Source organism: Ranitomeya imitator, chromosome 1, assembly GCF_032444005.1.
Source record: "Ranitomeya imitator isolate aRanImi1 chromosome 1, aRanImi1.pri, whole genome shotgun sequence".
NCBI lineage: Eukaryota > Metazoa > Chordata > Amphibia > Anura > Dendrobatidae > Ranitomeya > Ranitomeya imitator.
The window spans coordinates 1,224,143,460-1,224,158,474 of record NC_091282.1 but is presented as its reverse complement, the minus strand read 5'-3'; the positions used below and the strand labels follow the sequence as shown (position 1 = coordinate 1,224,158,474).

The window sequence follows — 15,015 nt, the reverse complement described above, 5'->3', positions numbered from 1 at the left end:
GGCAGCAGCTGCCAAGGCAAACAGGATCATGGGGTGCATTAAAAGAGGTCTGGATACACATGATGAGAGCATTATACTGCCTCTGTACAAATCCCTAGTTAGACCGCACATGGAGTACTGTGTCCAGTTTTGGGCACCGGTGCTCAGGAAGGATATAATGGAACTAGAGAGAGTACAAAGGAGGGCAACAAAATTAATAAAGGGGATGGGAGAACTACAATACCCAGATAGATTAGCGAAATTAGGATTATTTAGTCTAGAAAAAAGACGACTGAGGGGCGATCTAATAACCATGTATAAGTATATAAGGGGACAATACAAATATCTCGCTGAGGATCTGTTTATACCAAGGAAGGTGACGGGCACAAGGGGGCATTCTTTGCGTCTGGAGGAGAGAAGGTTTTTCCACCAACATAGAAGAGGATTCTTTACTGTTAGGGCAGTGAGAATCTGGAATTGCTTGCCTGAGGAGGTGGTGATGGCGAACTCAGTCGAGGGGTTCAAGAGAGGCCTGGATGTCTTCCTGGAGCAGAACAATATTGTATCATACAATTATTAGGTTCTGTAGAAGGACGTAGATCTGGGTATTTATTATGATGGAATATAGGCTGAACTGGATGGACAAATGTCTTTTTTCGGCCTTACTAACTATGTTACTATGTTACTATGTTACTTTCTCCAGGGAGGTAGAAAGAAGGAGCTGCCTATTTCGTTGCCCCGACACGGCACTGTTCACAAAGTTTCTGAGAACAACTCTAAAACAAGAACCCATGGGATTTCGGAGCCAAAGACAACTTCCAGTCAAAATATATTGTGTGTATATAGGTATTACATTTTGGTGTTTGCTTCGCCTTCAATTATTTTCCCCTTGGTTGCAGTTTACCTTCCACATTGAAGCTAACGTTGGCTTGGTTCGTTCCCAGGAGGTTTTTAGCAACCAGAACATAGTTCCCCTGATCAGAGGCCTTAATGCTTGTGATTTCCAGTCTCAACGTGTCTGGTGAAAAGTAAGCCTGCGTCCTCTCACCGGACCTTCCACCGTCACCAGAAGAAGCGATCAGTTGTCCATCTTTATATAAAAACAGATCTGATGGTGGGTTACTGTCCACGCTGCCCAGAATTATGGCCGCTCTGCTGTGCTTTGTATCCATAAATGATTTAATGTGCACATTTTTTGGAGGATCTGTACAGAAAAAAGTAAAAGAACCATCATGGGACAATATATGAGCGTTGATTTCATACTGTACTTATACCTTAATACATGGAACCTTGATGATAGGAACGAGGGAAGCAGTTTCTTAAAAAATACTTAAAATGGTGTCCAAGATTTAAGAGAACAATAAGCAAAGGTCATTGAGCATGGAATGGGGATAAAGACAAAATAAGGTTCAAAACTGATAAGTCCCCTTGTACTTCAACGCCACCACTGCGGTGGTCCATCCTATCCTGTGGTCCGTCCGGTGGAGATGATGTGCCAATTGGGCAGCGGCCAATCATCAGCCTTAGTGGTGATGAGCGAACAGCCGGCGACATTTTGGTTTGTGATCGTCCCTTTATGCCAACTTTATAAAGAATTCCTAAACTCCGAGCCAGAGCTGCTTTACTTTGGTGACTTTGTAGCTTTGATAAACGTCACGTTATTTCACATTGGAACATTGTGCCGTCTATTTGTTTCTTTGCAAAATCGATTGTTACTTTGACCTGCAACTATGGGAACGAGAAGGATCAGCACTCGCCTATCTCCTACTCTCGGGCAGTCAGTGCGCTGTTCTCTTGAACCCTGGTCAGCACTTGATCACTGAGGCTGGAGAAACAAGGCTAGATGTGCGTCATCACTGTAGGACACCTAGGGCACACCTTGTTTCAATGATTATGACCTACAAAAGATTGCACAAGAACCTCATCGTACAAAAAACTTAAAAATTTTATTTGAGACAATATTCAAAACATTATAAAAACAACAGTGATGGAGATGATACCAATGTATAGGCACCCCAGGCCAGAGGTAAGCTTGTCACAACATTTGATCCCGCTGCCACATATATGTAATAGTTGTTAGAGTAAAGGAGTCTCTCTTGCCACACGGCATAATACAATGTGTTTCCCCAAAATACATCACAACATTGCGGCGCGATAAACAGATAAGTGTACACAATATAAATCTAAACTATACCTCTGGTCTGATGGTGCCACGACCCCTACGCGCGTTTCAGCTGCGTGTGCCTTCTTCCAGGGGAGATGTTTCCATGATGTAGAGACAGATTTCCTGATTCCAACAATGTGTCACTTACTGGGCTGCTTGCTGTCATTCTGATAAAATCCCTGCTTTCTCTGGCTCAGATCTACCAATTCTCTGAATTCTGGGCTCTGTATAACCCCGCCCACAGCACTGATTGTCAGCTTTGTGTATCCACAGTGCCTTGGTAGAAAACGGCCAATCAGTGGTGGGGGCGGAGTTACACAGAGCAGGAGGACCATATGACACGAGACAATTAGTCCTCTAGTGATAACCTCCTGTTGATAAAACACTGATTTTTTTTTAAGCTGCAACAAGCAGGCCAGTAAGTGACACATCGTTGGAATCAGGCTCTCAACCCCTAAATCATGCTGCTGTCAGATTAAATAAGAAAACCCTGTGACTGATTCCCTTTAAGTCAATATACGCGGAATTTGGTGGCGCATGTCTGTATCCCATAGGCTAACCAAGAAGAACACGTTGCCAAGTGAGTCAACGCATCTTTTCATAGTCTTTGCCATTTGGTGGTATGAATCTGTGTTATATTTCTATTTCCAGAAGAAATTATGTTAGAAAACAAAGTGGATGACAAATTGGCTCAAAGTTTACGGAAAGGGTGTAGACGGAAAAGCAAGTAGCAGATCCTTCTGTCCTCGGCACCATTATTGGGGGCATTATTGATGTGTTCCATTGTAATACTTACATATTACGTTTAGGATAACCGCCGGGGAAATCTTGGTCCCACGTTGGCTCTGAACGCGGCAGTGAAACGCTCCACCTTCTCCACCGGCCACATTAGCGAACCTCAGTGTGTTTCTGGAACTCTCCGAATACTTGACTCCATTTTTATACCAAGTGTACATTGCGTCACTTTCATCATCGGTGTCGACTACACAGGTGACGTTCACAGCTCGACCTTCTTCTACCACCGATGATGGACTGATCACAACTCTGGTGGCTGTAAGACAACAGGACAAGCGGAAGAGGTAAGAAATGTCGACTTTGCCTATGAAGTTGCATCATTTCAGCTACAGACTGTGCGCTAGTCGCATACCTGATGATACTTAACGTATTTGTACCAATAATAAAGAGTAGAAGACCCCTGTGGTGAGAACATAAGGAAACTGAATATTTATCCTTGAATATTCTTCACAGTCAATTGTTGCACTGATGGATGTTCTTTGGGCAGGTGGTGGGTCTGATGGGCCTGAGAAATGCCCAACGGAGTGACGACAGGGACTAACGTCTAACGCAACAACCACTGCCATTGTGGGAGGTAATCCAGGTCATTGGTGTCACCTTGAGATGATGTTCGGGAACAAGGATGTTGCACTGGGCCATTCTTCCAGGATGGAAATTAGGAGCCACATATGGGGTGATTGTATTATCCCCTTTGAAGTGGTCAGATCCTCTGCTGTGACACAATGCATATAATATTGAAAAAAAGCTGAAGACTAATGATCGGGAGGAGACATGTCTAGATATGGTCCTCTAAGGGTGGTTTCACACTTGCGTTTTTGTCTGCAGCGTTTTCTTGCACAAAAAACGCATGCGCTTTTCCCCCTATATTTAACATTGAAAACGCATGCGTTTTTTGTTGTACGCGTTTGGTCGCGTTTTGAAACGCATGCGTTTTTTTTTGCTGCATGTGTTCTTTTTCAGAAATGCAACTTGTAGTATTTTTGAGAGGCGTTTTTTGGACACATAAAAACGCATGCGTTTTCATGCGTTTTTTTTGTGTCAAAAAAACATTGGAGTCAATGGAAACGCATGCGTTATTAAGCACATGCATTTGTTTGCTTTAAAAAAAAACAGAAAACACACTGATATGCCACCCCTCCCCCCACCATAAAGGTGATAAAGGGATCCTAACCCTAACCCTAAAGGGATCCTAACCCTAACCCTAAAGGGATCCTAACCCTAACCCTAACCCTAAAGGGATCCTAACCCTAACCCTAAAGGGATCCTAACCCTAACCCTAACCCTAAAGGGATCCTAACCCTAACCCTAACCCTAAAGGGATCCTAACCCTAACCCTAACCCTAAAGGGATCCTAACCCTACCCCTAACCCTAACCCTAAAGAGATCCTAACCCTAACCCTACCCTAACCCTAAAGGGATCCTAACCCTAACCCTAAAGGGATCCTAACCCTAACCCTACCCCTGAGCCCAACATTATGTGCGACATTGAAATGCTTTTACGTTGAAAGCCTCACCAACTAGAAGAAGGAGACGATCCCGACCCGTGAGTCTGTAGGCTAGAGGGATAGGCATTACTGACTTCGGAAGCCAATTACCAGGATGTGTGGTACCAGTTTTGGTACCAAAAGACACAACATCTTGCCAACATCAGGTCAAATTACCACTGCACTAGTAGGATACAGAACGCCCCCCATGATAGAGGCCGGGGCAGCACAGGTGCAAAATACTGATGGGGCAACCACTCACAATCACTCATGGACGAGGTGGCTGCCTAATACTAAAAATGCACACAGATGAGGTTTGTATAGGACGCCAGTCACATAGGGACGTGTGATGCACAGTGTGTGGCTTACAGTCTATTGATGATGCCCATTGTATTAGATCAGGTGGGCTGACCAGCACTATATACAAGCACCCCACAATTTCAAACACCCCAATTCACCCATCCTCGTCAGGCTGTTCTTTTTCTGTGTTGTTTTTTGAGTTTCTGACCATCTGTGAGACAATTTTTTTGTTGCCAGAATTGACTACTGAACCATGTTATCTTTCCCGATGTACAGTGGGTACGGAAAGTATTCAGACCCTTTTAAATGTTTCACTCTTTGTATCATTGCAGCCATTTGGTAAATTCAAAAAGGTTCATTTTTTTCCTCATTAATGTACACTCCGCACCCCATCTTGGCTGAAAAAAACAGAAATGTAGAAATTTTTGCAAATTTATTAAAAAAGAAAAACTGAAATATCACATGGTCATAAGTATTCAGACCCTTTACTCAGATACTCATATATAAGTCCCATGCTGTCCATTTCCTTGTTATCCTCCTTGAGATGGTTCTCCTTTATTGGAGTCCAGCTTTGTTTAATTAAACTGAAAAGGACTTGATTTGGAGCGGCGCACACCTGTCTATATAAGACCTCACCGCTCACAGTGCATGTCAGACCAAATGAGAATCATGAGGTCAAAGGAACTGGCCGAGGAGCTCAGAGACAGAATTGTGGCACGGCACAGATCTGGCCAAGGTTACAACAGAATGTCTGCAGTACTCAAGGTTCCTAAGAGCACAGTGGCCTCCATAATACTTAAATGGAAGAAGTTTGAGACCACCAGAAGTCTTCCTAGACCTGGCCGTCCAGCCAAACTGAGCAATCGTGGGAGAAGAGCCTTGGTGAGAGGTAAAGAAGAACCCCAAGATCACTGTGGCTGAGCTCCAGAGAAGCAGTAGGGAGATGGGAGAAAGTTCCACAAAGTCAACTATCACTGCAGCCCTCCACCAGTCCAGCCTTTATGGCAGAGTGGCTCGACGGAAGCCTCTCCTCAGTGCAAGACATATGAAAGCCACATAGAGTTAACTAAAAAACACATGAAGGACTCCCAGACTATGAGAAATAAGATTCTCTGGTCTGATGAGATGAAAATAGAACTTTTTGGTGATAATTCTAAGCGGTATGTGTGGAGAAAATCAGGAACAGCTCATCATCTGCCCAATACAATCCCAACAGTGAAGCATGGTGGTGGCAGCATCATGCTATGCTATCATGTTTTTCAGCTTCAGGGACAGGACGACTGGTTGTCATTGAAGGAAACATGAATGCAGCCAAGTACAGAGATATCCTGGATGAAAACCTCTTTCAGAGCGCTCTGGACCTCAGACTTGGCAGAAGGTTCACCTTCCAACAAGACAATGTCTTGTCCTAAAACGAGACGAGTGGCTTCAGAACAACTCTGTGACCATTCTTGACCGGCCCAGCCAGAACCCTGACCTAAACCCAACTGAGCATCTCTGGAGAGACCTGAAAATGGCGTCCACCAACGTTCACCATCCAACCTGACGGAACTAGAGAGGATCTGCAAGGAAGAATGGCCGAGGATCCCCAAATCCAGGGGTGAAAACCTTGTTGCATCATTCCCAAGAAGACTCATGGCTGTACGAGCTCAAAAGGGGCTTCACCTCAATACTGGGCAAAGGGGCTGAATACTTATGACCATGTGATATTTCAGTTTATCTTTTTTAATAAATTTGCAAACATTTCTACATTTCTGTTATTTATCTGTCAGGATGGGGTGCAGAGTGAACATTAATGAGGAAAAATGAACTTTTTTGAATTAACCAAATGGCTGCAATGAAACAAATAGTTAAACATTAAAAAGGGTTCTGAATACTTTCCACTGTAGTCAAATTTCAAACATTAAAAGTATATGGGACTGGACATCAAACTCTTTCCCTTGGGTTTGACTCCCTGCACACAACATTGGATGTTTGGTGAGAAGTGTGAATGAGGGTGAAACCACCAAGATGTGACGAAATAAACTATTTGTACAACTCTGTCTCTGCCCCATCACAACCCAATATCATAACAGCTCATTGGCATGGCTTACAAAGGTGTTCCCATCTCAGAGATTTATGGCATAGCCACAAATGTATAGTGGATGCAAATGGTCCGGGAATGGCGCATCTGTCAGTGGAGAAGTGGTCAATGTCCCCATTTATTTGTGCAGGAATTCTGACCCCTTCTCTGCACACGATTGGGCCTCTTTCCCGAGTTGCATTCACCGCCCATTGGTTGGACCCTGATCTATCACCCCGTGCCTACAACACAAATGTTCTCAATGTAAATTTACTGGGGGAGTAAGTGGGCCAATTATTATTATTTATTAATATAGCACCATTTATTCCATGGCAGTTTACATGTGAAAAGGGGTATAAATAATAAAAAACGCAAATAGGGTCTTATCCGACAAACAATTATAAAATCTATCAGATTGTGCTGAACTGATCCAAGAATTAACGCGATTTTTAAAACATTACTCTGCTGCTGCGGATCCACGGGTTGTCAAACACATGAAATGAAGATATGGAGATTTTGCGAATTGAAGACTTCAGTTTTCAGTAATTTATTAAATGTGCATTTTTTTTCTCCAACACATTTTGTTTCCTGAGGAAGAAGAGCATGTCACTTCGAAACCCATCTTCAACAAGGGGAATCCACAAAATCTCCATATCTTGAAATGTTCTCAATGGGAATACCCCTTTAATAATACCAATTTCTTTCTGCAGATGTGGCTCACATAGTACCTACATTTCTATACTATGGAGCCATTGACCGTTTTGCCTCCTTGTTCTGCTCTCTTCAGACAGAGGCATACACAGGCACGTTATGGGCTCCTATATAGCGACGGGAGGCTTCACCTGAATTTTGCCCTTGTTCATGAGCCCTTGTGTAAGATGGCGTCTCCATGGGTGAAATGATTGCATTGTAAGACACCTTCGAGGGGTTCTACATTAGAAGCAAAAGCAGAAAGAGATGGAACACTTGGTGGATTGTCATACTTTGTGCCGTGAAGTTGATCGTTGCTCTCGACTCTCCGATAGAATTGTTTGCTGCACACAGATACGTTCCTTCATCTTCCAGCCGTACGTCGCTGATCTCCATCTTTATCATGTTCGGTGATGAGGATACTCTTATCCTGCCACTCGAGGATTCCTTGGAGTCAGAGGACCATAACATGAAGTCTCTAAAGTACAAAGCCAAGCTGGATGGTGGGTCACTGTCTACGGAGCACTGAATGACGCCAATCTGCCCGCTCTGTGCTTCCCAAAAAGATGACATTACTGGAACTCGTGGGGCATCTGAAAAACAATGGAGGAGTGATTTTCTCGAGAGCTAGAACCCAGGTACATAAATAAGACACTCATTAATCATTTTATGAATTTATTCCATTTTAGACTGTGAGATATCGGATTTGATTATCTCAAACATTTGGATCGCAAAAAATGGAAGCGGTTTAAGCACAACCCTTACTTACAAGACACGTGGAGGAAGACTGATGGAGAAACACTGCTGTCCTCGGCTCCCTGTACTACACAGTGATAATATCCAGAGTCTCTGTCCTTTACATTGTCAAACACCAGGGAGTTGTCCGTGGTCTTTGAAAGCCATCTGCTGTTCTTGTACCAGATGTTTTCTGTCTCTCCCAACTGGGACTTCATGAAGTCACATGTCATGGTCACCTGGGAACCTTCCAGAACATCTGGAGATGGAGACACCAGGACTCTGGCAGCTAAAACAGAAGTAATAAGTGGGTCATAAAATATTAATTTAAGGTCTGCTACAGTCCCCGAATGTCCGTTCCTTATCTTGTAATATTCTATTCATCTGTTCTAAGTTATCTTCATCTTTTACAGACCCATAATGACATATAATAGTCAATGTTGGGTTACAATTTCAGGCTATAAATTGACATAAAAGATGACCGTCAGCACAAAATAACTGTTCATGTGCAACGTCTTGTAAGGGACGTAGTCCTGGTAAAAATCGGACCTGTAGTGTTCAAATCTACTGCTAAGTTTTCAAGAAATCCCTCTATAATATATGTTATGTAGGTGTTCGGTGGCAGAGCAGCTCAATGCAACTTCATACCTTCTTGTTATCCATCTATCTCTGTCCTTCCCTGAATAGTCAGAGCTGTCAATCAAGGGAGAGTATGGCGCAAAATGGGTAGATCTTGGAGAAAATGTCGTGAAAAACAACAAAAGTCACAACATTTTTCTTTTCAAATTTTTCTTTTCAAAGCTAAAAACACATCTGCCATTGAGTGAGAGCACATAAACATGTTTGGACGATGACTTGTTTGGATGACATTGCTCTCATGTGCACAATATGGCCGCCTTTATTGCCAAAATGGCTTCATAGACAACAAGGTTTCAGTAATTTTTTTCAAAATGGACCCCTGCTAACGTTGGGTCACACTACTCTATCTTGTTATTCTGGCACACTAATGGGTTACCCACCTTCCTCCACACTCCTTGTAGAAAAAATCTAGTTTTCCCTTCTATCTTTTCTAACTTTTCAATGAAAAATAGGAGCCATGAGAGATGTGGACGGCGCCAACGTGAACCCTCCGAGTTGGTGCTATCTAGTCTGTCAGGAAGCATTTTATTGAATGAATGACAATTATATGAAACATGTATCGTTGAGCTTATTAGAGGATGAGGAACTTTACTACAGAGTGAAGAACTTACTCTGCACATGGAAATACATTGATTGGGTGGTGGATCCGATGCTGTTTCTGGCCGTACAGTTGTACTTTCCTTCATCTTCCAGCTTTAGATTCTTAATATTCACCGTCAACTCATTATGGGACGATGTGACCCGGTATCGTGAATTCATGGAGACTGTGGATTTGCTGGAAGCCACCACTTGGTCTCCTCTATAAAGAGACATCTCAGCTGATGGGAAACTGTCTACGGCACAGCGAATGAAGGCGGATTTACCTTCTGCCGTGTCCTGGAAGGACAACACCTGGAGATGCCTTGGTGCATCTGTGCAATGTGAGAGAAGAGGCAAGACAACTCCATGTTATTTCGTAATATTCAATAAATATTACATTACTACTGAACTACATGATTAATAATAAAGATTCGTTCTGCAAAGTGTCAAGTTGGAAAGACATAATTATAGGATTTGTCTGGTGTATTAGGTTTAGGCAACAAGGCCACATGGCTGTGACCCACATGGCACGGCAGAAGATTGCTATGTCTTACTGCTACATCACAGTAGGCTGCATTATGACCCGCAAAGGGCAAACAAGTCACAAAAAGAACCAGTTGGATTTATTGTGACTTGTTCACCTTGGTCACAATACCTTGGCGATGCGATGCCATTCACACGCATTAGACAGCCATCCTTGGCCATGCAATCTGTGCTCAGGTTAAAGTCGCCATGTTGCCTCAGTCAAGAACAGCATTGGTTTTCATTGTGTAACACATGCAGTAAATCCTTCTCAATGTATTTGTTATCTTTGGTGGTGGTTTCTATTGGCGCAATGCAAACTCCACCATGTTTTGCACTAGTTGATGTTTGCACTAGTTGATTTTGATTTTCACCATCTGATCTGATACATGTAAATTCCTGGACTGACATTGATAGACAGGATCACACAAATCAAAGAGCCATTGTAGTACTCACACGCCACGTTCAGGCTGACCACCGCTGAGCTCTTGCTGTTCTCGTTGTTCCAGGCTTTGCAATAATAAAACCCAGAATCTAAACTGTAGACTTGTGGAATTTCCAAGCGTCCGCTCGATTCTTCCATGAGCGGGACATTGTTCTTATACCAGCTGTAGGAGTAGTTTCCGTTCTCCATCGTAGTCTTGAGAACACAGGTTAGATTCACTCCGTTTCCTTCTTGGATGTCACCAGATGGAGACACAATTAGTTTTGCCGCTATATTTTTAAAAATAATTTTGAGGGAAAAAAAAAGGAGATGAGTATTTTGTTACTGTACGACCAAACCATACAAAATTAAATGGAAGATCAAAACCAGGAGGACATAACTACTAATGATGTTGGGTCAGGGCTGTGAGGTACTATAACCCTAATCAGGCAAATGGGCTGCTAAAAAGTCTAATATCTTTAGGAGACTTTTTTTTCTAATCTCATAAAATGCCTTGAAATGGAATCTGCCAGGAGATTCAAGAAATATAGGAAGTCTAAAATCCGGACGTATTTTAGAGACAAAAATTGAGCCGAGCCCATTAAGAAGAGTCCAGGAATGGGGAGAAGAGTCTGATGGGTGGCCCTTTTGGTTTGTCCCCACCTATCTCAACACATTGGACAAAACTTTCTCTATTTTGCAAATGGAGAGAGATCTGTTAAAGGAGCAGAGTTGAGTGGGGAGAAGACAGAGGCAGCCATCCTGAAGACTTTTCTCTTTCCGAGTTTTAGAATAAAACATGGCTGTTTGTCACAACGGAGCTTGTCTGCATATTATGTGGTTTAGACAGCATGAATCTTCTGACAGGTCCCCTTCTATGATGTCTTATCCCATTAACCACTTTATGATGGATGATTGTTGCAGGTGTGGCTTTTAAGGCTCACATCGTGTTTTACCCTCACATCGGTGTCTCCATCAAGGCCTATGTCTGAAGCCCTGGAAAACAGGATTTGGATGCAGGCGTTGAATGTAATGATATAGACAGAGCCACAGTGTGCTCTATCGGACATTATTTTCATCTCTATCTATTTGAGGTGGACACCAAAACGACTTCTTGGAGTCCACCACAACAGAGGTGTACGGACAAAAATGATGCCCGATAGAGCACATCGTGAATCCGTCTACATTATTACAGTCAATGGCCTCATCAGTGCATTTGTCCAAATTCTGTTTTCCAGGGCTTCAGATGTAACCTCTGATGGATCCAATGACGATAGGGTAAGATGAGATGTGAGCCCGGCCTTAGAAGCCAGACGTGTGACCACTGACCATGGGCTAAAATGCAATGTTAACTTAGTCTTAGACTTTCTCCAAACAGCTGATTTAACCATGAAAAAGTTGGCTATATATTTTCCCTGCTTATACTCTCACGTACAAGCACTGGGGCTATTCTGTGATCTCCTGCCCAACCAGTGGCTTGCAATAGCTATGGAAGAGAAACAACACTAATTACTGTAATGTGCTGCTGCAGTGCAGTATAGTGCAACCTCCACCAGGGGGTGCTGGTTAAGGAAAAGAGGTTGTACACAGAGAGCAGCAATACTGAACTACAACACAGGTGTCACAGGTAATGAAAGAGAAGTCAGGCAAGCCAAAATCATACACAGAGAGATAAGCGAAGTACACAGGGGGAGTCAGAAGAATGGTCAGGGACAAACAAAAAGTCAGAGCCTACCGGGAACGTGGTAACCAAAATGTGAGACGTAAGACGAAGTCGGGATACAAGCCAGAGGTCAGAACAAGTCATAAACGGGTACAGGCAGTCAGAGGCAAAAAGGAACACTAGTACAAGTGAACAGATCAGGTGCTCAAGCCGTGCAACATGAACTATAGCTGACACTGGCCCACAGGCTGCAGAGGACTTAAATAGCTCAGCCAGCTTCAAAGTGAGGCAGAGGGGATTAACTCCAACATGACCAGTCCAGAAACAAGACAGCTGAACATAAAGTCAGAACTGGATCATGACAATTACCACACATTCTCAGGATCGCTGGCACCCAAAGTAGAGCGAGCACTGTCCAGCATACATGACAATTTGTAGGTTCATATTTCTTCTGAGCCGTAATTGCTAAGTAGATTACTCATATCTAGTACCAAATATGCGACTTGTCCAAATGAACAAAGAAAAAAAGTGAAGTGCCGCGTCCATACTTACTCTCAGCAGTAAATTCTAGTGCACCTGTCATCTGTCCATATGAGGTGTTCGCTACACAGACATATTCCCCTTCATCCTCCAACACAACATTCTGGATTTCTAGCCGTAAAGAATTTGTTGAAAGAGAAACTTCATATCTCAGGTCGGAAAGAATTTTTGTGCTCGAAGCCACCAAGGTCTCTTCGTGATAGAGGAACATCTGTGATGGAGGATCGCTTTCCACGGTGCACTGAATGACCGCTTGTAAAATACCCTGACCTGATATGAGTGAATTCATTGAGAGGTCCCTGGGTGGAACTGAAACGAAATACAAAATATTAGATTCACCTACTGTTCATTATAAGTACAAGTTATGTTACATCGACGACATTCACAATGTCTTCTGTCTTCGATTAGAAGACAGTTTTTGTTCACTTTTTAAACAATCTCACATTGCATAAAGCTTCAATTCAAGATTAAGGATTTTTATTCAGTTACTGCTTATGTTTTTTGCCCCGTGGAAGATCCTGATTTGTTAGAAAAGTTCTGTGATGAAACCGTGAACTCCAACCCTGCATCCACAGTCAGACTTTCACTGGCCACTCTGTTCAGCAGAGGCTACAAGTTACTCTGATGGACAGGAAGTTCATCGGCACATCCTATGTCTGGTGGTGTAAGGATCGGCCCTTGAAGCTGAGTCTAATACAAATATGGCAGATGGATCGGCCCCAGGAGTTGAGTCTACTACACATACGGCATATGGATCGGCCCCAGGAGCTGAGTCTACTACACATACGGCAGATGGATCAGCCCCAGGAGCTGAGTCTACTACACATACAGCAGATGGATCGGCCCCAGGAGCTGAGTCTAATGCAAATATGGCCGATGGATTGGACCCTGGAGCTGAGTCTACTACACATATGACAGATGGATTGGCCCCAGGAGCTGAGTCTACTAAACATACGGCAGATGGATCAGTCCCAGGACCTGAGTCTACTACACATACGGCAGATGGATCAGTCCCAGGAGATGAGCCTACTACACATACAGCAGATGGATTGGCCCCAGGAGCTGAGTCTACTACACATATGACAGATGGATCGGCCCCTGGAGCTGAGTCTACTACTCATATGGCAGATGGATTGGCCCCAGGAGCTGAGTCTACTACACATATGGCAGATGGATTGGCCCCAGGAGCTGAGTCTACTACACATACGGCAGATGGATCGGCCCCAGGAGCTGAGTCTACAACTCATATGGCAGATGGATTGGCCCCAGGAGCTGAGTCTACTACACATATGGCAGATGGATTGGCCCCAGGAGCTGAGTCTACTACACATACGGCAGATGGATCGGCCCCAGGAGCTGAGTCTACTACTCATATGGCAGATGGATCGGCCCCAGGAGCTGAGTCTACTACACATACGGCAGATGGATCGGCCCCAGGAGCTGAGTCTACTACAGATACTGCAGATGGATTGGCCCCAGGAGCTGAGTCTACTACACATATGACAGATGGATCGGCCCCTGGAGCTGAGTCTACTACACATACGGCAGATGGATCGGCCCCTGGAGCTGAGTCTACTACACATACGGCAGATGGATTGGCCCCAGGAGCTGAGTCTACTACACATATGACAGATGGATTGGCCCCAGGAGTTGAGTCTACTACACATACGGCATATGGATCAGACCCAGGAGCTGAGTCTACTACACATACGGCAGATGGATCAGAACCAGGAGCTGAGTCTACTACACGTACAGCAGATGGATTGGCCCCAGGAGCTGAGTCTACTACACATATGACAGATGGATTGGCCCCAGGAGCTGAGTCTACTACAGATACGGCAGATGGATTGGCCACAGGAGCTGAGTCTACTACACATATGACAGATGGATTGGCCCCAGGAGCTGAGTCTACTACACATACGGCATAGGGATCGGCCCCAGGAGCTGAGTCTACTACACATACGGCAGATGGATCAGAACCAGGAGCTGAGTCTACTACACATACGGCAGATGGATTGGCCCCAGGAGCTGAGTCTACTACACATACGGCAGATGGATCGGCCCCAGGAGCTGAGTCTACTACTCATATGGCAGATGGATCAGAACCAGGAGTTGAGTCTACTACACATACGGCATATGGATCAGCCCCAGGAGCTGAGTCTACTACACATACGGCAGATGGATCAGAACCAGGAGCTGAGTCTACTACACGTACAGCAGATGGATTGGCCCCAGGAGCTGAGTCTACTACAGATACGGCAGATGGATTGGCCCCAGGAGCTGAGTCTACTACACATACGGCATATGGATCGGCCCCAGGAGCTGAGTCTACTACACATACGGCAGATGGATCAGAACCAGGAGCTGAGTCTACTACACATATGACAGATGGATTGGCCCCAGGAGCTGAGTCTACTACACATACGGCATATGGATCGG

At 44.1% G+C, this 15,015-nt stretch overlaps 1 protein-coding gene across 1 annotated transcript in view; it reads right to left on the bottom strand.

Moving 5' to 3' along the window:
• SIGLEC1 (sialic acid binding Ig like lectin 1) overlaps positions 1–15,015 on the bottom strand; it is a 181,855-nt gene that overhangs the window by 78,478 nt on the left and 88,362 nt on the right. Inside the window, exons 9-15 of the mRNA XM_069745100.1 lie at positions 12,589–12,885; positions 10,406–10,663; positions 9,460–9,759; positions 8,244–8,498; positions 7,768–8,067; positions 2,940–3,194; positions 884–1,183 (exon numbers count right to left, since the gene is read on the bottom strand). Coding sequence (XP_069601201.1) covers positions 884–1,183; positions 2,940–3,194; positions 7,768–8,067; positions 8,244–8,498; positions 9,460–9,759; positions 10,406–10,663; positions 12,589–12,885 — 1,965 coding nt within the window. The remainder of the gene's footprint in view (positions 1–883; positions 1,184–2,939; positions 3,195–7,767; positions 8,068–8,243; positions 8,499–9,459; positions 9,760–10,405; positions 10,664–12,588; positions 12,886–15,015) is intronic.